General features: G+C 39.7%; 1 protein-coding gene across 1 annotated transcript in view; it reads right to left on the bottom strand.

Moving 5' to 3' along the window:
* Positions 1 to 22,712, bottom strand: part of LOC140948977 (uncharacterized) — a 75,883-nt gene that overhangs the window by 34,457 nt on the left and 18,714 nt on the right. The window contains exons 18-41 of the mRNA XM_073398235.1: positions 21,148 to 21,319; positions 19,743 to 19,924; positions 18,673 to 18,847; positions 17,237 to 17,418; positions 16,684 to 16,873; positions 16,024 to 16,205; positions 15,335 to 15,515; positions 14,739 to 14,920; positions 14,048 to 14,228; positions 13,334 to 13,515; positions 11,954 to 12,137; positions 10,847 to 11,028; positions 9,375 to 9,546; positions 8,055 to 8,236; positions 7,192 to 7,366; positions 5,934 to 6,115; positions 5,357 to 5,531; positions 4,393 to 4,574; positions 3,813 to 3,987; positions 2,849 to 3,030; positions 2,061 to 2,238; positions 1,538 to 1,719; positions 624 to 798; positions 1 to 119 (exon numbers count right to left, since the gene is read on the bottom strand). The exon at positions 1 to 119 is cut by the window's left edge and continues 63 nt beyond it. Coding sequence (XP_073254336.1) covers positions 1 to 119; positions 624 to 798; positions 1,538 to 1,719; positions 2,061 to 2,238; positions 2,849 to 3,030; positions 3,813 to 3,987; positions 4,393 to 4,574; positions 5,357 to 5,531; positions 5,934 to 6,115; positions 7,192 to 7,366; positions 8,055 to 8,236; positions 9,375 to 9,546; positions 10,847 to 11,028; positions 11,954 to 12,137; positions 13,334 to 13,515; positions 14,048 to 14,228; positions 14,739 to 14,920; positions 15,335 to 15,515; positions 16,024 to 16,205; positions 16,684 to 16,873; positions 17,237 to 17,418; positions 18,673 to 18,847; positions 19,743 to 19,924; positions 21,148 to 21,319 — 4,254 coding nt within the window. The remainder of the gene's footprint in view (positions 120 to 623; positions 799 to 1,537; positions 1,720 to 2,060; positions 2,239 to 2,848; positions 3,031 to 3,812; positions 3,988 to 4,392; positions 4,575 to 5,356; positions 5,532 to 5,933; positions 6,116 to 7,191; positions 7,367 to 8,054; positions 8,237 to 9,374; positions 9,547 to 10,846; positions 11,029 to 11,953; positions 12,138 to 13,333; positions 13,516 to 14,047; positions 14,229 to 14,738; positions 14,921 to 15,334; positions 15,516 to 16,023; positions 16,206 to 16,683; positions 16,874 to 17,236; positions 17,419 to 18,672; positions 18,848 to 19,742; positions 19,925 to 21,147; positions 21,320 to 22,712) is intronic.

Genomic DNA, 22,712 nt, shown 5'->3' with positions numbered 1-22,712 from the left:
TCGCTCGCCATGGAACGCTTGTTTTGCTCGTCAATTACGGGATCAACTATCAAGTCGTCAGTGAATTTTCCGAAATCGTAGACTCGTTTCTGTGGTCCTAACAGGAGGCTCATGGAATGCTAAAAGGTAAAGAAAAAAGTTATATCAATGAAAGTCACCACGTCTTTGATAATTAGGGAGTTTACGCAGCCACGACGACAACGACAACAAGAACTTCAAGAAACAATAGGTGTTATAAGAAGGATAAGGAATTCATCTTTCGGCCTTTACCTATCTTGAGTGTGGTCTCTAATAATTTAACCCCAGGGAAACTCCCTGCACCTAAAAAGTAAAACGTGTGAGAATAATCGCCATGAAGTTTGAAAGAAGGCGACAAAATTATATTTTTGAACTTTTCGCTGGCGTCGTCTGTTGTGGTTGCTAACACTCCCTATTCTCTATGTCTGAACTGCTTGTAATACTCTCTGTTTACAATAGCCCACGAAGGGAACTGCGAGACCATGAAGTCGGAAAAAATTTGCAATTTTGACCCCAAAAGCTTCGGAGTCTTGTTAGAATTTTCATATATCGAACGTAGCCTATTTCTTTGAAACTTTTGAGGCACTTTTAAAGACAACAGTCACCTCAAATTCCTCATTTTGTCTTCTAACAGTCTCCAAGTCGTCGCCAACAGGTTCAAGTCTCTCGGTTTCTCTCTCCGCTTTACGAAGAAAACTGTCAACGGAAGCGAGCCGTTCTTCCCAGTCATGAAGCTTGTTTCGTCTTTCACGCTGAAGCCTCTTGGAAGCTTCCTCGATTCTTGAGAAAGGAAATACGGGACATATTACTGTGAACATTTAAAAATGTTTCCCCTTGCTGTTTGAGGGCCTTTCCCGCCAAAGTAGAAAGGGTTAGACAGGTTTCTTTTTCGCCATTTTTTTCACTCACTCATTCCTTCATTACCATATAAGAATACATCAACAATATACAAGAAATTTATGATATATTAAAGATAATAAACACTATTCTAACTAAATTATTTTACAAATGTTCAAAGTTGTAATGACAAGGAAGCCTATATAGAAGCTGGGAGTTTAATATACACTACACGCTTCCTGGCACTCTAGGGTACACCATGTGAGTTAAGGGTGATCAATGAAAAATTGTTTTATTTCAAAAGTAAAGAAAAGAACCTCAAACGTCTGGTACACCTTATGCAACGTTTTTTTAAACATATTTATACAGATCACTCATCAGAGTGGACTTGCTGTTGAGCTTGAAACTCATTAGAGTATAGGTATGCAAAGTATCTAACCATTACTTTAAAAATAGGTCTGACTAGGCAGCCAATGATGTTAAAGGTCATGTCCGGGAATAGTGTATCAATTTACGATCTGGTCTCAAATAGGTAAGGAAAACCCTGTATTTAAGTCTCAAATAAGGTCAGTTCTCAACACTTAGGAACTATGTCGCACAGTCCTACCCCTGTATATCGTTTGAAGCATAATCGATGAAACCTCTTGACATATAAATTCCAAGTACCTAAGTTGTTGCATACCTTTCGTTTCTCAAGGCAATAAAGTCCTTTATTCGGTCCCAGCGAGCTGCCAGTGAATTGTAGTGTTCATTCACCTCCTCTTTCTTTTTCAACGTCACTTTTGGATCTTTCTTGACTTGTTCGCCCAAGGCAAACGTATCAAGCATATGGGACGTGTTTAACTCCACCTCACTAGAAAATATCTAGACATATAGAAAAAACAACGTGTGATCGCTAAGCAATGTAATGTTGCGTTTTTAATGCAAAGGAGAGACTTCCTCTCATTTTATAGAACCCCTTTTAGACCTAGGCTCTGTCTTGGGTATCAGGGAAGTATTAAACAATAATTCTTTCAAGTTGCTCAAAACCGGAGAGGTCCTGCCTGAAGGGGAAGACTTCCCTGCTTAAACAGACAGTTACCGGGGGAGGACCCTGTATTCGAGTAGGCACAATACAACGCTTTCCCAGTGGTGTCAGAAAAGCTTTCCCAGTGTTACAGTTTAAAAAAGCGTAGTTGCCTTTACGTCCTGTGGAATTTACATACTTCAAAGGCGTCCTCCTGCCTCCTAATGGTCTCCAGGGTTTCTCCTATTGGGTCATCAATAACCGCTATCTGACCCTCCAGCTTATCTAGAGCCAGTCCTGCTCTTTCTGAACGGATTCTCCAACGCTCCAGAGCATCTTGTTCCAGGCGCTCTAATTTGTCCAGGTTTTCTTCCATCCTAAAGGAAACAGCGATAATTCGTTCTTCCAGTTTAACTATATGCGTGTGGTTTATTCATATACTATTTGACGCATGGATTTAGTTCGTTATGTACAGTGATTTTTTCCTTACTAATACACCAAGTCAGTATCTGTGCTCACAATGTTGGTGACTACTCCTAAAAATGTCCTAGAGTTGGTATAGGATTCAATGAAGCCGAAACTAAAAGTGGAATTACACACATTTAGGCAGTTACGAGATACACGTATTTCCAACAACAATACTTTGCAGTCTGTCCCCTTCGAATTCTCTTTACAGTCATCACATGTTCCCTTCACAATAATTCATTGAATGAAGGTTTTAAACATAAACTTTGGTTCGGACGAAGAAGGAGGAGTGAAACACAAATAAAATTCGGTTACATCAATGTTGTTGACAAAGTTTATTTACAAACCACAGAAGGCTACTCTCAACCCTGAGCTATCCGCCTAATTACCTTTGTGGGCTAGCTCCTCCCTAGAGCGGACACGCCAGGCTACGATGAAGAACGTACCAATTAAAAAGGAATCAAAGTCTCTGCCAAAATGATACACTAACCGTTAGATACCCACATGCTAGAACTTCCTTACCTGGCCTGTTTTGCGTTGGCAATGTTAACGAGTTCGTTCCATTTTTTGTTACAGTCAACAGTCTCCTGGCGCACAACTTTCCGTTCTTCCTCACCAAGGCAGGGATCTGTAACCAGATTGTCGCTGAACTCGTTGAGATGGGTGACTTTCTCTTGGTATACAGGCGCGTCTTTGATAACCTCCTACACAAACAAAGACGGGGTAGTGTGGTCATATATTTTACATCTCAACTTTTAAAAACCATTACGATAGGTTTGCAATAAGAAACACTAGACTATTGCCAGAACGATTGTTTAGGCGTCCTGTATTCAGGCATCATAACCTAGATTAAGAAAAATGGACGTTGCCACGGCTAGTTTCAAGAAAAAGCTCTCTAAAGTACTCGTAATTACAAATACTCACCTTTACCCCCCAAAAAACAATGTTGAGGTCCGGCTGGATCGTTTCTGTCCCCAATTGAACAAAATTGACGGGGTGGAGTAGGGGAGGGGTAATTGCGGTACCAAATCCGCGGGAAAGGTATAGTGTGGATAAGAAAATGCCAGATTTTATCATTTTTTGTCTAAGATCGCAAATAAATTTCATACTTAAATCAATTTTTTTCATTTGTTATACATTAGAGGGATTAAGCATCGCGATGACAGCAAACGGCACACGTTAATTTGTACTATGTAACTTTCCCTTTACTTGTCTTTTACTGTTCATTATAACTACGCGAAAATCGGTAGATTCACGCCAATTCTATCCATAAGAATTATATTAAGCTGTTTTTATCTGCTCATTTCTCATTTTGAAAATTTCTCAACTTGAATGTCACGTTCGCCGTTTGCCGTAAAAGCAATGCTTAATCGCTTTATTACATCCTACCATGGCGATGACCGTTATCTACTATAACAACATAGTTGTTACTTTCCTTTAAAATATTTCACTTAACCACAAAATTAATATTAGTCAAACCACTCACCTGAAAATCATCAATTTGTTCCAAAGCACCATCCACATCAGAAGCAAGTGTAACCTGTGCGTCGACTTTGACTCTAGTTTTCATCACCCATCCATTGATGTCACCCAGGTCTTCGTGCCACTTCTGAAGTTTGTCTTCCTGTTGAATCTTAAGCTTCACTATGGTGTCTTCAATTCTGACGAACGAAGTTAAAAAGATAATTATGGTTTATTGCTATTCTAGTTTTGTTCCTGAACACCTTTATTCTACTTCCAGAATGCGTAGCACTGCTCAAGTAGTTTTAGCTTTTAGTGAGACACACATATAAAGACCGCTGTCTACAGGCTAACATATAACAGGCTGATCTGTTGTGGCCTACTGAGTTCAACGAGGAATTAATGGCCATTAATGGTAAAAACATCAGTGACACACTCGCCTGCGACTCGTGTGCCACTTCTTTGTTTTTAACACATTTTGACGTCAACTGTGATCTATTACTGAACAGACGCACGGCAACATGGAATCTATTTGTTAAACAGCTACTGTACCGTGACGTCACAAGATAACAGGCTAATTGTTTGCTACTTGTAAATTAACATACCTGTCTGTTTTCCACGACACAAGTTCCTCAAGATTCTCCCAGCGGTGACTCAGATCTAGGACTTCCTTCTGAATCGCGGTCCTGTCATCTTCAGGAAGTTCGGAATCTTTGAGCAACTTGTCGCCGTACACCAGAGTATCGCTTACCTCGCGTTGATGAGACAGCATATCATCATTAAAGTCCTATCATTATATAGAAAAAATTATCAAATCATCACAAGCGGTGTTTTTGCTAACACAGTGGAATCCTGATTTTTCTAACCTTTTTAGGGAAAATGAAATCGGTTTCAACTATCTGGAGGGTCGAAAGATTGGCGATAAAAATGTGTTTCAAACTGGGGCAGGAGAGAACGGGATTTCATTTCTGTCTGTTATATTGATGCGACGCTTTCTGTATACCGTTGGATTTTTTTTTAATGTATTATACACAAACGTACCTGGAAAATGCGGAGACCTTTTTATTACCGAAACGGTAGCTTTCCATTATTTTAGCAGAGTGAGGTGAAAATCGAGTTTAAAAGTGTTTTCATTTCAAACCGCATTGTCAAAAGTACAACCACAAGGTTCGATAGTTTGAGCATGCACACAAAAAGAAGTTACATAAAATACATTCGTTTTCTCCTATTAAAGTGAATTTCTAAAAATGTCTTTATTAACCGTTTTAATTATTCTGGCGATTTGTGAGTCATTTTAATACCAGTCGAATGTTTTCCAGCACGACTCTTACTAATTTTTAGAATTTTAGGTTCTTGGAATGTCTTCTCCTACAAAAAACAGCGTAACCTCTGATAGCCTGCTCCAGGCTCTCAGATAGAGCGCGCGCGCGAAAACTCTCCCCAGTTTCCTCCCGTTTTTTTTCTTGTTCACGCTTTCTCAATTCCACGGGTCCGACTATCTCGGAGCCTAGAACAGACTAAAACTCTGAAAAAGAAAAAGCCGGTTAGAAAAGTAGGGGTAAAGTGTACCTCTAATTCTCTTTTTTGCTTCTTGACGGTATCCAGATCTGGTGCAATCTCAAAGTGAGTGTTGAGTCTGGTCTCCGCGGATGAGATCCACATCATCAGGGGATCTATTTTTCTCCTCCAGTTTTGGGTCTTGTCTAGATGCTGTTGTTCCTTCTCCAAAAGCAATACTTGCACGCTGAAAGAAGACGTGTTCAAGCACTGTTATCACAAGATATTGAATCTTAGGTTTAAAGGGGATGTCTGTAGAGAAGTTTCTTTTTTATCAGATGGATTTTCGCTCTGGGTCTTCGCAACAGTGTGGGAGCGTTTGAAATTCGAGTAAATAGATAAATAGATTAATTAATTACTTAATAAAAAAGAATAATAATGATGATGATGATGATGAATAAATTGAAGAGAAAAAATAAACATAACATTTCTGTGCTGTTAATTTTGCAGGTGTTTTGTGTTCCCTTGTTTGGAGTCCGTGGTCCTAAGGTTTTGATATTCAAGTAAAAAACCAAAAGCGGTGAATTCACTCGGTCATTCAGGGGGCTTGTTTCCCTTCACTTTTCTAATGTACATTACTGTTGTTTACCTTTGTTGTTTGCCTGATGTTAATGTGGCCAGCTTGTTCCAGTCATTATGTAGCGCGATCATCTTTTCATGGGCAATCCTCCTTTCCCCTTCAAGTAGACTTTTGTCGTCGATAATTTGATTTCCCTCGTCAATGATCTCGTTCACTTCACCTTGTTTGGAAACTAAGTCCTTTACTAAATCCTAAAAGAGCAAAATTCATTTTAGAAAATCGACAGAGTTTGAAACTAGTCTATCATAAGCGCCCTCTTGTAAACAGTATTACGTCGACGTAACGCAAAAACTGGTTGGACAGAGAGACAATAGGGCCACTTATACGAGAACTAAGACAAGAACAGCTCGTATAAATGGTTCGCGTCTTATTTCTGTTCTTGACTCGTTTTCATGTGAATGTTGCCCGTAGCAACGGCAATCCAACGTGGCGCGCCAAAAATTGACGCATGCGTACTATACGTTCGCGTCTTATGTAAGACGCGAAGGTCATTTATACGAAGTTTTTCTCGTCTTAGCTAAGAACAGGTGTTGAGGGCTGTTCTAAAACAAGACGCGTCTTAGCTAAGCCGCGTCTTATTTTAGACGAAATGTGCCGTTTATACGGAATGTTCGCGTCTTATTTAAGAAGCGCCTTATTTTTCCTCGTATAAATGGCCCTAATGTGACAAAAGAGGTTCTTACCATAAATGAGAAAACCGGAAATTTTGGTTGGAAAATCAATTGGTTCCCGCTATTCCGTTTGGGAAGTTTCAGAACTGGTTTTTATTTCAGGCGAATCAAGATGGCCTCGTTTTAGTCTGTTCACTATACTTTGTAGAGGCTCATTCTACCAACACGTCACATTTTGTAGTTATATATTTACACACAAGATTTCCAAGCAGTGGCTTGTGTAAATGGTAAGCAACCAAGTTTTCTAGTGTAAGTAAACATAAACAACCTAAGACTAGACGCCTTAAAGTGCAGACCCAGGGTGAAAAGAAAGTAATTTTTACAGCTTTCCATTCGGGCAAGCTGAAGCTAACATTTACTAGCCCAAACATCATTTCAAATAGCCCAAAAAACGTTTTGATGAGCAGATAGATTTTACAGTTCTTCTGTAATTTGAATTCCTCCAAAAAGTTCACTTACCCTTCGGACAAGTTAATAACAGAATTCTCTAGCCCGATAGCAAAATCCACCAGTCCCGGGCTATTGGACACTACTTTCTTTGCACGCTGAGACCCGAAGAAATCGGATAACGTATTGAGTATGTTCTATGGGCGTACCTCAATAACGCTTTGTTGCCGTTTTATTCCGCCAAAGGAAGCCTCAGGGGAGGTGGGACGGGAGCGGAGCCTTGTATACCTGTCTGTTACCCACTCTTGAAGCTCATCACATCGTTCATGCCAGGTAGCTAAGTGGCTTTGTTTAGCTTGAGCCTCGCCAAGCTGGACTCCGATTCTACAAAGACATTAAGCTATCAGTTAATGCATGTACCAGTCATCAACCTCGTCCCCAGGGTCTTGCCGTTAGAAACTGAGAGGGGTCAAAAGCCCTGGGAAAGAGAATAACTAGCATAAATAGGACCTCATTGTACATGTATACGTTGCGGTTCAATTTCATCCTTGCTTTAAATTTTATTTTCTTTTGTTTATAAATCATTATCATACATTACCATACCCAAAAAACAAACGAAAATAGAAATTTAAAGCAAGGATAAAATTGAACTACAACCTTAACACGTATACTAGCTGCAAATAGGTCACCAGTAATCACTGCTGAAAAGCTTCCATTGAACCGACCATTCCTTTACACTAGTTAAGTTGTGTGGATTGCTTGCATTATTATGGGCGTTCTTTAAAAAACCATTCACGAGACAGAAGAGTGGACCGTGGATCGGTCGATCCAATGATTGGAAAACCCCTTACCGATCAGTTCTTTTATACAACGTATAAATGTAAAGAAATACTGAATAAAATATCTGCATTAAGTAACTAACCACATATCTTAAAACAGCTCTACTAATCCTAAAATTCAATTGTTTTGCTTCTGTAACCGTGAAATAATGGAAATAATAATAACCAATGAGACCAATCAGGAGACACCTTACGAGGAGCTGCTACTTTACTATTTACTGTAAACAACTCGCCTGGCATACTCCTCGTCTGTAGACTTCATAAGAGCTCTCCATCTTTCTTCCAAATATTTTGCATCTTCAGACACTTCTTTGCGATTCTCGCTGCTGAGACTCTCATTCAAAGTAAGCTGTTTGCCGTAATCCACAGTGCTGGTCATTTCTGGTTCCATCAAAGCAAGGCCTTTGGATAACTCCTGAAATATAACAGATCACATTTAGTACGACGAACGAAAACCCAGGCAAACGTTTGAACTGTGAATGGAGTAAAACGCAGATTTAACAAAGACAAGTAAAGAAAGTTAAGATCGCAAAAAGAAGGTTCCCTCGAAACTATCATTTGACCAGCAGTACCAGGAACGTTTTGTATACTTAAAAACCTATTGCTAAACAACAAACGCTACAACTACCAAGGTGGATTTCCACTGTTACGTAATTTTTACGTACATACGCACGTAAATTTTACGCGCGTAAGTAAAATAAGCACGGGCGTAGCCAACCCATAAACCTGTAGGCCCGGGCCTACGAATCTTTGGTTTGATTACTCTACGGCTTGTAATAAATTATGGGTTGTTGGGGTAAGCTAAAAAGCTTAAGAGGTCAAAGTGTTGGTGAGGTCAGACTAGTAGCCACGCCTACAAATAGTCGAAAAGCTGGGTACGCCTCTGATAGGGAAGGTGACGTGTAACAGTTGAACGTCGCTCAACTTTCACGTTTACGCATGGCCTTTCATACATATGATTGCGTCTATTTCATTTAAGCACGTAAATTTTATGCGCGATCGCACGGAAAAATTGTGCGACATTGTAAGCTAAGCTAAGTTAAGCTACTGTAAAATGGACAGCAAAAACCTGTAAATTGTTTTTCACCATTGCTGCAATACAGTTGAAAAGTTAAGTTGAGTCTTTTACCAACCACGTTCAAACCTGTCTTGCAACAAATTCGGTTGTTGCAAGTTGCGTAAAAAACTGCCTTCTGATTGGATAAAATTACGCGGGAGTCACGACATACACGGGATTTACGTCACTTGATTCAAAACAAGTTTACTTTGGGCCACTAAAACGCGCAACATATACACATTCTGTTGCAAAAAGAAGAAAAACTCTCTATTTTCTGCAAAAACTTTTCGTAACCTGCCACAACCTGATTTGTCCCAAAACAGGTTTGATTCGTGGGTGGTAAAACGCGCAACATCGCTATTCAACTCATTTTGCAGCAATGTCGCTAAACAGGTTGCACGTTTTTGTTGCCCGGTTAACTGTACTCTTAACCTATTTTGTTTCTTGTATCTTTTAAAAATTACACTAATGTCCTCGAGATAAAACAAAGCATTACTTTGAGCATTTTGTAGCTGTTTTCTATCTCATCGTGGCTCTCCGCCTTCTTTCCTTCGGCAATTTTCTTATCAGCAGCGTCCATGCCCGACTTCAGGATGCTGCATTTTTCACGCCAATCTTCCATAAGTTCTGTTGATTCGTCGTCCAAGGCTTCTAAACGTTCTTGCAACCTGAAAGTAAATAAAAAGGTACAATGAAATCCATCAAAAAACAGCATAGGAATATCATTTGGCATCTACGTGTAGTAGATGCCCACCATTCCACAACGGCCACTTTCTTTGGCGGACCGCGCCCCAAGATTCGAAGAGAGCGTTTGGTTACCAAGTTTTTATGAATGCAGATCAAAACAAAACAAAGCGTGATTCTTGGCTTTCTACATGAAATATGCGGGCAGAATTGACCAGAAACGAGTAATTCAACAAGTAATTAAATAAAACTTTAACCTTTTTTAAGTCGAAACCCATGTTTCCATAGCCCATGGTAACATCAACGAGAACGGCGAAGATTAGTAAAACAAAAACTTTGCGCGTGCATTATACTTTTTGTACATCTCTTTGACATCACTACACGACTACGACAAGAAAATGCCTAATTTCACGTTTTATGGAGGACGTGATCACAAGACAACGATTTTCTTTTTCTTTTTGGGAATTTAGATACATCCCTTGAGAATTCAAATCCTGAAACAACATGTAATAAATTAAAAGAGTTGGAACAAGAGTGAGGAGGTTTGAAACAGCGCTAATTCACCTTTGGCTGGCAATTTTAATGGTGTAAAACAAATTAAAATACACGGAAGGTCAATTCTAATATGGCCCATTGCAGAGTCACAATTGTAAACGAAGTTTTAGGGTTCTTATGATTGTCCCTTTCCATTTGTCTCATCAGTTGTTTTTCTTTTCGAAATTCGCTGAAGCGAGAAACGTGCACAACGCCTTGCACGAAGAAAAACACAAACGTGCGATTATAAAAGTGAGATTATGAGAAGAATTGGCTATCGTAAAGACTTGTTCAAAAGCTCAATGCGAAAATACCGTAAATCCTCTATTAAGCCCCCCGGGGGGCTTATTTATTTCACGGTGGGATCGGTTCTCCATTAAGACCTAGAATAAAAAATGGAAAAGCCCAAGTACAAGAAGTTGGAGGTCACGCAGCCGAGGATCAAAAACATCTAGCCGAACTTCCAGTTGGTGAATAAACCACCCAGGATCAGTCAATACGAAGTTTTACTGTCATTATTGATTCATACATTCTATCATTTATTAGTGAAGAATGATAAGGGGGAGGGGAGGGGGGCCTTAAAAGAGAGGGGGGCTTATTAACTTTCTCCCCCCGAAAGGGGCAGGGTAATTAGAGAGAGAGAGGGGGGGGGGGGGGGGGGGCTTAATAGAGGATTTAAGGTGTGCAACACAACTTTCGACACACTTTTCAAATATACTTTAGCTCTTGAATTTGGGATGCTACGCTCACCTGCGATCGTTGTCAGCAATAGCTTCGTCAATTCTCGACAAATCTTCTTCCAGCTGATTTAAGTCCTGCTTAACATTTGCTTTGCTACTGTCATCGACGTTGTCGTCTTCTAAAATCAACCACCCAAACGCAAGACCGTCATTTATCTCAGGTCTGGACTGCAGAAGCTGATCGTTACACTCCTATAAAAAGCAACAAATGAGCACGTCATCAAATTTGTCGTCGGAGCCAAAACCTGATATCAAAGCAACCTTGCAATTAGATTATGACCCCGTTCACACGTATCCACACGTAAAGTTGTACCCAAGTTTAGTAAAAAAAAATTTTATCTTAACCTGGTAAACACCATTCACGAGACAGAAGAGTGGACTGCGGATCGGTCGATACCCCTAACAGATCAATTCTTTTATGTCTTTTTATACCACGTATAAATGTAAAGAAATACTGGGCAACTCGCAGAATATCTGCATCAAGTATCTAACCACATATCTTATTTACTGCTAGTTTGTATATCATGTTGCGGTTGAGAAATACACCTTTACTTTTTTTCACTGTGCCTCACATGGCTGCTGTCTTAACCCTAAAAGCCAACTGCTTTGCTACCGTAACCGTAAAAATTAATAATGGAAATAATGATAAACAATTATGTTGTGTTCTTATTTTCTGCGACCAATGAGGACTTTTATCAATCAGAGCTTTTATTTATTGTGAAAATTTTATTGGTCGTTAAAATGATGAGATGCGACGCAATTACTAGCAGACAGGATGTTACTACTCGACAACGAAGAACGGGGAATGGGGAACGGGAAATGAAAAATGGGAACAAACCTAGTTTTAACCCAAGCCCTATCAGTAAGTTCATTTCCAATTCTCTGTTTGTTCCCATTTTTTTCATTTTCCCGTTGTCCGTCCTCGTTTCCCGCTCCACGCCGTTCCCCGTTTTAGTAACATCCTCAGCGAAAGGTCAAGCTCGCAAGTTTTAAAACCTAACTGTACCTTGAGGAATTAATGATGACTTTGAGAACTATCATATCAGTCATCCTACTAAGGAATAATACACCGAAGTAATAGAGACACGATAATAATTATAAAAGACCAAGATCTTACTTTGTTCAAGGCTATTTGCTCTTCGATGTCCTTTTTGTCTTTAGGGTCTCCTTTTGATTTGAGATCTGCTAACTTATCTTCACAATTTCCAACTGAATATCTTATGCGAGCCTTCCAGTCCTCCCACTTCTGCAACTTTTGATTTTTCTCTTCTTCTCTTTGACTTTCAAGTAGCTCTTCCAGCCTGCTCAACAGCCCAAAATGTTAAATTAAATTCATACCTTCCACGGTTTTCTGCCAAATTAGATCACTGAGGGAAATTCCATAAAAACAGTCTAAAAAATACCTCAAATTTAGCCGATTACAAAGAATGATATTTCAGAAACGAGGGATGGTTTACATGCAGCTATAAAGTCTCAAAAAGCCGTATCTTCATGTAGTTTTCAACTTATCACTCTTAAACTTTGCTGATTTTTAAGGCCTTCTTCCCAGTGGTGCCGATTGGTTTTCGAAAAAATTCGTGGAAGGGTCTCTTACAAATAATTGTAAAAGTTAAACCAGACAACCCTATATGCAATGAGCAATGAGCCCCTTGGCTCAGTGTAAGTTCAGTTTCCTCGGCATAAATACAGTTGAACCTCCCGTAAGCGACCAACCAAAATGCAAAGACTTGGTAGTCGCTTACGGGAGACGGTGGCGAACAAGAATCGAATCACAGGCGGCCTCTTCCAAGAAGTGGTCCGGGCACATCTACTTTATGAAAGATAAATTATTGCATACAATTTCCAAGTTACGCCATGTGTAGGTCCATGTTGTTACTTTTAAGTTCTTCGTATATTCTAGATAGCACAGTGCACATAGCGAACATAGAGATCAGAGAATGCGTCAAGTGGACGCTTACAAGAGGTTAAGAACAATCAGAAAATCATTAAACTTTCAGGCCTAAAAAGTGGTCACGGTCGCTTACAGGAGGTTGTCGTTTATAAGAGGTTCCAACTGTAAGGCTTTGGCTGGGAAATTTTTGGTGTTTTGGATAAGCTGTCGGTTATGAGAGGTGGTCGGTTACGAGAGGTGGTCGCACATAATGGTTTGACTGTAACCCCAAAATGATGGATTACTGGGAGAAAGAACAGATTTTTAGGAGACGAATTAACTCGCCCAATAAAACTCCGCGTTCCATGAAGCTTTCCATGACGTTAAATTGATAGTAAATAGTTTATCACATTTACCGGAACGTACTGAAAACCTGAAAGGGTTTTCACTCGTATACTGCATAGATGTGTGGAGTTAGTAAACCACCATAAAAGTTTTTCTCTTCACTTAGCGAACTTGATCAGAGAATTCCTGAACTGAACACACCGCTCTTCAGTAAGAGAACCCAAAGAATGAACAATACTCCTTTTCATAGCTCCAAATGGTGATACCACTTGCGCATAATACCTTTTCCTTTCTTTAGCAGCGTCTTCTTTGAGATCAGTCAAAGCTTTTGCCATGTCTTCTACCTCCTCGTTGATCTTTGTCTTGTCTTCTGGATCTGTGATGTCATCATCGACCAACCGCCCACCATATTCCAGAGCAAAGTTTATTTCCGGTTCCGAATTTTGCAGGCTGTCCTGACAATCCTGAGAGAGGATTAACGAGCACTAGATTCAGCTTTTTTTTTCATCACACCTTTCGCACAAACATCAATAAAGAAAAATGTCACGGTCTACCTCGGAAAAGAAAAGTTTCGACTTCCGAACTGGAATCACCAGGCTGGAACGCTCTACCACTGAGTTATGAGAAAATCGAGTGGTGAGCAACGTCTGTTCGCTACTCTGCAACGTCGTGGCTTCTATTACCATCGGAAACCCGGAATTTTCTTTTGCGAGATAGACCTTGATATTATTATATTTATCTATATTCCCATTCACACAAACTTATTGCTGATCAGATCTTTGCACAACTTTCTGTAAATGTTTTAAGAGAAGTCAACACACGAGCAGGAGTGTTTTACCAAGGTCAAAACATGTGTAATGTGACACTATCACGCAAGTCGGTGAATAATGTATGATGCAGTAAGCGTGCCACGTGCCGTTTCTCTGAAAAAATCTTAGTACTATACATCAGGTTACCCTATATGTACTTTCAAAATTCAAAATTGTTGGCAGATACCTTGGCCTTCACTACTTGTTCTTCCACTTTACTGTGATCAGTAGAGGGTCCTTCCGTCTTGAGGTCGTTTAGACGGGTTTGGTTGAAAGCGAGGATTGATCTGACCTTTACTTTCCATGTTTCCCACTTCTCCAACTTGTTTTTCTTGTCGGAATCGTACTGCGCGACAAGAAATTCCAGTCTACAAATTGTAAAATCAAATGCAGTCTTGAGGTTTGTAGGAAAAGTCCAGGTACTAGAGCGCTACAACTTCCTTCAGCTACAAAGCTGAGTACGTATCAATCAGTAATAGAGGGCTCAGATGCGGTAAAATGTGAACTGGGATTTGACTATTTGTGTACTGGGAAAATGGGGTTTGAGACACTAGTAATGGGATTTGGCCACGTCTTCCTTTTGCTGGAAAAATTGGGGTCTGCGAGCAGTTTCAAGCAAATTGAATGTCTGACTAAAGGACGTAAATTACGACGACTTTAAATAGTTATCATTGCGGCTGAATGACTCACTGACTGACTGACTGATGGACTGACTGACAGACAGACTGACTGACTAAGAGACTTTCTTACTGAGTAGTTGGTTAGCCAGTTCGCGTACCGACTGACCTGACGTTCTTGCTGACTGACTGGCTGACTCAAGGACTGACTGACTGAATAAGTGGTTGTCTAACTGTCATTGACTGCAGAATGACTGTTACCTGCCCTGCTGGTCAGCTTGATCTTTCTCCATTTTAGCTAAGTCATATTCAACTTCATCCACGTCCTTTTTAATGTCGGCCTTTTTATCATCATCCATGACATCATCGTTCAGAAGTTGTCGTCCATAATCAAGTCCTTCCAGAATAACGGGTTTCGCTGATTGAAGCTCCACTTTGCATTCCTACAGCAAAAATAACGAAACATAACTATTTTAACAAAAATCCCGCTGTATTTAAGTGTCAATGTGCGTAGCACGATAGTATTAATCGTGGACACTGTTGTTAAGTCTCGTACTAGAACTAGGACCGCCATTTCTTCGTAAAGGTCCGATGATTTGCAGGGAAATTCCTTCATTTCCTTGAATTATTAGACCCCAAGGAGCTCCAAGGATTGCTTCGGTTCTGGGGATTAAACCTTCGACCATCCCCTTGGAGGTCCAGTGCTCTTCCGAATGAACGGAAGGTAGCAAAGCCGCAAATTCAATGCATCAGATTCATTTTCATTATTCAATTTTTCTCGCTTGTTTACCGTGATTACACAAACATACACACACATACCGTGATTACACAAACATACACACGTATAATGTTCTTACCTCGGCCAGGACGATTTGTTCCCTGACGTCTTTTTTATTCTGTGGTTCACCCTTCGATTTCAGATCTTTCATCTTTCCTTTGCACTTATCCAGCAGCTCTCTGATTCGAATGATCCAGATTTCCCATCTTTGAATTTTCTCTGTTTTATCTTCTTCCTGTTTGAGATTCAGATTATCCAGCCTAGAAGAGAAGTGAAAACATAACAGGTTTGCTGATAAAAGTAAAGGATGAAGGCTTGAACACGGAAAATACCTGAAAGATGAAAGATTCATTTATTACTTGTCCAAAATACAGCACATGGATTCCCGAAACCAACCATCTAAGCTCAGGAAATATTTTAAGAATTTTCTGATAAACAATATATAATTGGGAAACGATACTTCGGATATATTCTACGCTAGGAAGTGTTCAAGAATGCAGCTCCATAGTCGCATTTATCGAGTAATAAAAATTAACATCTCGGACTGAATGTAAAGTAAGTGGAACAAAAAGGGGATTAAGATGCAAAATGCAAGGTAACTTCGTCCCTAGGTTTTCTCTCTTACTCTTATCTCTGTGGGAACGAGGTTGTATGCAACGAAGACAAGGACGTCTGTGAAGGTGGTAGATCCTTGATCACAAGTCAAGTTAACAACAGCTCTAAGGGGTAGTTGCGCGATACCGTTCCAACAACATGTTAAGAACTTACTCGTTCTCATAGTCGTTTATTTCCAGTTTTAAGCTCTTGAAGCCTTCTCCGATCTCTTGCACATCTTTTTTTATCGCCTCTATGTCCGTAATCTCAACATTTTTATCATGTATCAGTACATTGGCGTAATTGAAAGCTTCCTGAAGTTCAGGCACTGATTCTGCTATGTCAGACGAGCAATCCTAAAAGAAACACGACCATTTCACTTAAACTTCTGAACAAAATTAACAATGTTCTACTATTATTTATCCGCCGTGCATCCTTGCCGATTCACGTTAAAAGTACGCGAAAATGAACAAGCAAACGAATACAATGTTCCAGTAACTATACCGAATGAGAGCGGAGGATTACACCCTTTTCCTGGCCAACAATAGTTTCCAGCACCAGAGATACGACCCTTAGAAGCAGCTACGTTTCCAGAGAATCACAACAATAGTGTAACACCTTTCTAACTAATCCCCCCCCCCCCCCCCCCACTACACACACACACACACTCACCTACGTACATTGGAGACTACTGAAACCTCAAAAATGCACTTATTCACATTCATAGAAGTTATTTGGTGCATAAACTCGAACAAAGTATGTCGGTCCACGTAATAAGAATTTAATATAAGGGGTACAAAGTACAATTAAAAGCGCAATGTAGGAAATCCTTACACGAGTGAGTTGAAGCTGCTCTTGTACTTTCTTTGGCTGCTTAGGAATTCCTTGGCCTTTCACTTTGTTGAATTTCCCGCGCGTCTTCTTGTACTTGGAATTCAGTTTATCCCTCCATTCCTTCCACTTTTTCATCTTCTCTAATTTCTTTTCGTCTTCGGCAGATGCATCGGATAACAATGCACTCAACCTAGAGTGGTAATACACAAAAAAATTGAATTTAAGTAATGGAAAAATCTCTTCTGTGATCGTCAATTCAGGTACGAATTATTTAGGAAAGACTGTGGTTGTCGTACGCGGCGCAACTACGACGTGTGGCGCTTTACGGAGAACGCTGACAGACAACAAGATTGTCCGTTTCTCTTTTAGCACTTTATCGAAATTTCGGTAAAAGTTCAACTCGAGAATATGTCCCCTAACTTTGACAAATTTTCTACCGAAGAATTATGGCTGGGTCGTTTAAAAAACGCAAACTCAATGTAATATTAGTGATTTTATTACCCTTCTTGTCTTCGATGGTAAAACTCTCTAGTAGAAACCTGAAAACTCCTACCTTTCCTGTTGGTCGTTTATGTCTTGCTGCAAAAGCTGAAAGTCTGGGCCGATGGTGTCCATATCTTTCTCAATTTTATCCTTGTTCTGTTCGCTTATCTTTTTGTCCTTCAGCAAGTCGTTACCGTAATCATAGCCAGATTGTACTTCAGGGAATGAGGACGCCAAATCGTTGATGAGTTTCTAAGGATGGCGAAAGACAACAAATGAGGTCACAAATGTCGCACGAATGGAGTGTTGCGGACATCTATGCCCAGGATTGAATGAAAGTATTGATTTTGACGAGAGTTTCTTCCCTTAACGGTCTTTCAACCGTAACTGAGGGTCGTAACTCCTATTAGGAGTACTCGGATTTTTTTCTTGGAAGCCGCTTGTGTCAATGTCTGACATCTTTCTAATGTATTCAAGGGGCTTAAAATTCACCATCACATTTCTATCATTGCGTATAAGCCGGCACATATTGACATTCTATTCGTAGCAGTATGCAGGATGTTAGTCACATGAATCTAGGTTAGTGGCCTCAGCTCCTATCAGTCTCCTGTAGCTCAGTGGTAGAGCCTCTGGATTAGCAACCAGAGGGTCATAAGTTCGACTATTATGGGGAGTATTCGGATTAATTCTTCTAAACCGCCTGTGTCTCTGACTGAAAAATCATCTTTCTCATAATAGTGTGAATTTTGTGGTCTTCTATTCTAAGGACACTGATGGCTATGGTCGGACGTTAGCAGTAACCTACGACGCGAGGTTTTACGCCGGTGGCGCGCCCTTAGTTACTGATAAATGATCGTTAAATGACGACAACAGTTTCGGCCACTCCAAAAACTTTATCCTCTTACGTTATATAAAATAACTATAGTCATAGTCATAGTAACTCTCAATAATGAAGACTCATGTGATCATTACGTCCACAGTGTCTCCTGTGTTTGTAACTTCTCGCCTCATGGCTGCCGGAATTACTTCTTTCTGGGCTTTTAGATAACAGCCTTTAATTTGTATTTTTGATGGCGTTAATGGCAGTCTACTTAACAGTGAGAAAAAAACTTCTACCACTACAACGAGCGTACTTGCACATATCTGTATAATGAGTCTTTCCCGTGCCTTTGCCGTTTCATTATTGGAGGTACTGCATCGCCTTAATGGATTTTCAACTGTAAGGTGCTCTATCTTTGATTTTTTTTTAAACATAAAATGGTTTCCTAGCTGGAGGCCTTGATCGGAATTCACTGTTTTGCCTTCAATTGTGACCAGAAAATTCAAGTCTACGATCTATTAAATTTAAGAAGATAAGAGGAGTGTCCCCTAGCCCATAGAATTCTTTATTTGTCTTAACATCTTTTCATGAGACATTTAGGGCCCTGAGATATACCCTTCAGAATAAGGAGAAAAAAAAAAACAAGAAACTACTAAGAAAGGCATTATTTGTATTTGGTATCTTACCTGTATTTCGTCTAACTGTTCTTGAATTTCTGGGGTGGCGTGGGGATCCTTGGATTTAATCTCATCAAGTCTTGATCTGCTATCCTTAATTAAAGACGATGTTTCCTCTACGATTTTTTGCCACTTATCAAGCTTTGCCTTTCTGTCAGACTCCTCAGAAGACAGCTCCTCAAGCCTAAAGTACCCAGGTATATAAATATTTCAAACAGATTAATTTTCCTCGAACATTATACAGCCTCTATTTAAAGACCTTTTTTCCAAATAATCCTCTGGTGCGATAGCAACTACTCTTTCGACATTACTGGTTTTTGAATACTCACTTTTGTGTGAGAGAGGTGTCCAAGACCAAACTTGTCATAGGTCAACATGTTTTTTAAATTATCTGTGGAAAAGGTCTACAGTAAGAATAAGGAGAAACAAGGAGGTCTTCCTCACTGATTGTGATGAAATAGAGTTTCTTGAGTGAAGCTCTATGGGTGCTGACCATTTGCCAGAAATGGAAGATCAGACCTGTCCAATGGAAAACGCATTTCCTCCTGTCTGTTCCTAATTTAGCACACGGTGCGTACGATAGTGATAGGTTTCAGCGACTACCTCGAGAAGATGACTACTTCTTTTAAACGAACGGTCTGAAAGGCTAATTCTGAACTTTGGTTACTTCCCTAACGTTTTAAGTCCCAAGAATGACAAACATCAGTTTTCTCCAAACATCATCAATACGCAATCAAGAGAAGAGGTTATGAGAATTAATACAATGATCACCAAAAGAAAAATGCTGCGACATTTTATCAAATCCTCCCAACTAATTCTGTAAAATATGTATAGAGATCCGTCGAGAGAATTTGTATGCAGATATGGCGACTTAAAGGGTTAAGCATAACGCCGACTTTGCTCCCCAATCCCTACACAATGGGTTTTGTTGTTGTTGTTGTTGTTATTGTTGTTTGTTTTTTACCCTTTCAACAACGAACAAGAGCAGCGATAACGGCAGACGAAACACTTAACATACGACTACATGTCGACCCCGAGCATTCCTCCTAGACTGTAATTCTGAAGGGAACCCTTTTTACCTCTTTACTTCCTCATCGCTGCTCTTCTTTAGATGTTCGTATCTGTCTTCAATATCACGAATGTCTTTCACAATGTCCTCTTTTCGATCACCATGGAGGCCTTCCTTTTGTATCAGATCATTTCCGGCATCGGAAACTTCCTTTACTTCCGGTTCAAGGGAAATTACTTCCTTATAGCAGGCCTGGGGAAAAAACATTATAGCTGTCAACTATCCACAGACACAACACAAAAAGGCGAGTCACGTGTACAATTTTGACAAGAAAAAAGAAACATTGTCTTTATGCTGTGGACAAAACCAGATTACCTGGTCCCGGATGTTCAAACGCTGGACGCCGCTATCCACCGGATAAATCACAATCCAGCGATACTTACAGTGGAACCTCGATCTAATGAAGGGCCAAGGGACTAGCAAAATATGTTCGCTATAACGAGGTTTTCGTTATATCGAGGTTCTTTTCCGTAATTTTAATGGAGCAAAAAAATAAATAAAAAAGTAAATATTAATGGAGCAAGGAATATCGTTCGTTATACCGAGGTCTTCGTTATGTAGAGGTTCGTTAAATCGAAGTTCCACTGTATTAGGAAAACGACTGCTTAGTTATCCAATGGATAGAAATTTATCCAGCGGATAACATTATTCCGGGGGAATCTAATGGGAAGTGTGGGGAGGGGTATTTAAGATGATTAAGATAAAAACAATTCTTTTCACTATCCTGAGAGAAAAAATATCATTTTAAGGTTCTTATTCAATTTATTTTTAGTTCGTCTATTTCAGTTCTTATACAGAATAAAGTGTATTCTAAAACTAACGTGAAACAATAAGATTTTTTGATAAACCTGTTTGTGCCAAGTATAAAGACCGCGAACCGCGATGGTCTAACAAAATACCCTGTTTAGAGTGGTTTTCGTTTGAGTGTCGTAAAACCAAAACCAAAGTAATTACTCTGGCCAATCACATAGGACACAGACAATACATTGAACCAATCAAAACTCGAAGTAATTACATGTGGCTGACGCAAAGCGCGGGAAAATGCATGCGAGCGCGTCACAATTGGCTTTGGTTTTACTTCTGATTGGATGAAAAGGTGGCGCGAATCTTTTAAGCCAATCGCATCGTGTAGAAAGTGCAAAACCAATTACTTTTCGACACTCAAATGAAAACCGCTCTAAAAAGCTAAATAGTGAAATTGTATACCCTGTGTAAGACTCAGGATTTTGCAAACGATACCCCGTTTAGGGCACATCCCCTTTTAGTCTAAAAAGGGGAATTCATTTCGTCTTTTCCCAGGGCGATTCCACACAACTTATCTAGATGTCATGAATAAAAATACTGCGGGCAGCCAGGAGACTGTTTAGGGCTTGTATTTCGCTGATACAGTAGAAAGTGTTAAACAAGTATCTCACCTTTGCTGCAGCCATAAGATCATCATCAACCTTGGTTTCTCCTGATTCGTTGTCCCGCACAATGCGCAGCTTATCCTGACAACTGTCAAGTTTCTCGTTCAAGTCGTCTCTTTCAGTTTCCCAATTTCGTATCTTGCTTCGTTTTTCCAACTCTTTTTTCAGTTCAATCAGACTTCAAAATTAAAAGAAAAACAGGAACATGGCATAAGCATCACGAAAGAGAGCTCCCAAGTTGAATTTTCACTTTCGCGTCATTTTTACGTCCCAAGGCGGGTAAATAAAATCAAGGCAATGTATGAAAAGTCGTGCATACTGAAACGCAACAGTTGAACCTTCTTCAGCTCTTACATTTAAGCGCGGCCTTTCGTACATTTACACACATGAATTTTACGCGCGTACGCACGTAAAAATTACGCGACAGTGGAAATCCACCCTTAGAAAAATGAAAGAAAAGGAGTCGACGGAAATATTGAGATTTTGAGCCTCATTTACATCGGTAGGTTTTCCTCGACAAGGAGAAAAGCAAAGCTCATCAAAACTTGCTCGTGTTAATTGCGTGAGACAGGTTTTCTGCAAATAAATTTACGTGATGACAAGGCAATTTTGTTGTAATTTGTTATCAGATAAAATCCACAAACCATCAGAAAAACCTTTTAACATGGACAATAAAACTTGCAGAAAAACTAAGGGTAGGCTCATGCCATCTTGACTCGCGTTGAATACTGCAATAAAGGTAAGCATTACAGTACTAGGTGCGGTATATGACGTCACAATTATTACAAGGGCGTCCGCTAGTGGAATAATGGCGGCAAACAGATTTTATTGGTGCTTTCATGTACAGTGCTTATCCATGCGCTAAAGTAGCCACAAGCAATGATATATATCAAAACCAAATTAATAAATAAGAAAGCACTTTACCAAAATAATCACTGAATATATAATTTAGAATTCGCAGCTTACCACAGCCATTGCTTTTCATGAAAAGAAAGTATTACCACCAACGTCAAAGCATGGAAAAAAGTACTCTCAAGTTCTCTACTTTACTATTATTATCACCTGATCCCATTACTAAAAATGGGTCTAGATTTCGATGGGAAGCTTTTTCTAGAATAGTTAATGGCAGAACAGACGCATGAATACACCCCAAGGAATGTTTCGAGTATTCAAACACGAGACGCAGTGTTTCGTCCCATATTGAAACACCAAGAATAAAACAAAAGAACTAGGTGCAGCGGACTATAGTTTTAGACAGACGTTAAGGTATCTGTTTAAAAGTGGATGAATGACTATTAAATTTGAAGCCGCATGTCAAATGATCGACAATTCGTGTAGAAATTCAAACTAACCTTCCTTTGAAATTTGAGAAGAGTTTGAGAACAGTTTCTCAAGCATTACCGACTCAATCGTAAAACCAAAATGATAAACCCATCCGTTTGTAAGCTCTTTCGAGTGTAGGCCATTTAAAAAGAAATTGGAAGATGCTACCCCAGGTTCTCTGCCAGCGAGGCCTTTTTGCCACGGCATTCGTTCGTCGAATACCTGGTACAAGAAGTATTTGTTAGAAG

The sequence above is a fragment of the Porites lutea genome, chromosome 1 (genome assembly GCF_958299795.1).
Source record: "Porites lutea chromosome 1, jaPorLute2.1, whole genome shotgun sequence".
NCBI classification, from domain to species: domain Eukaryota; kingdom Metazoa; phylum Cnidaria; class Anthozoa; order Scleractinia; family Poritidae; genus Porites; species Porites lutea.
Note: the sequence above shows the minus strand (reverse complement) of the source record. Positions and strands in the feature narration are given on the sequence as shown.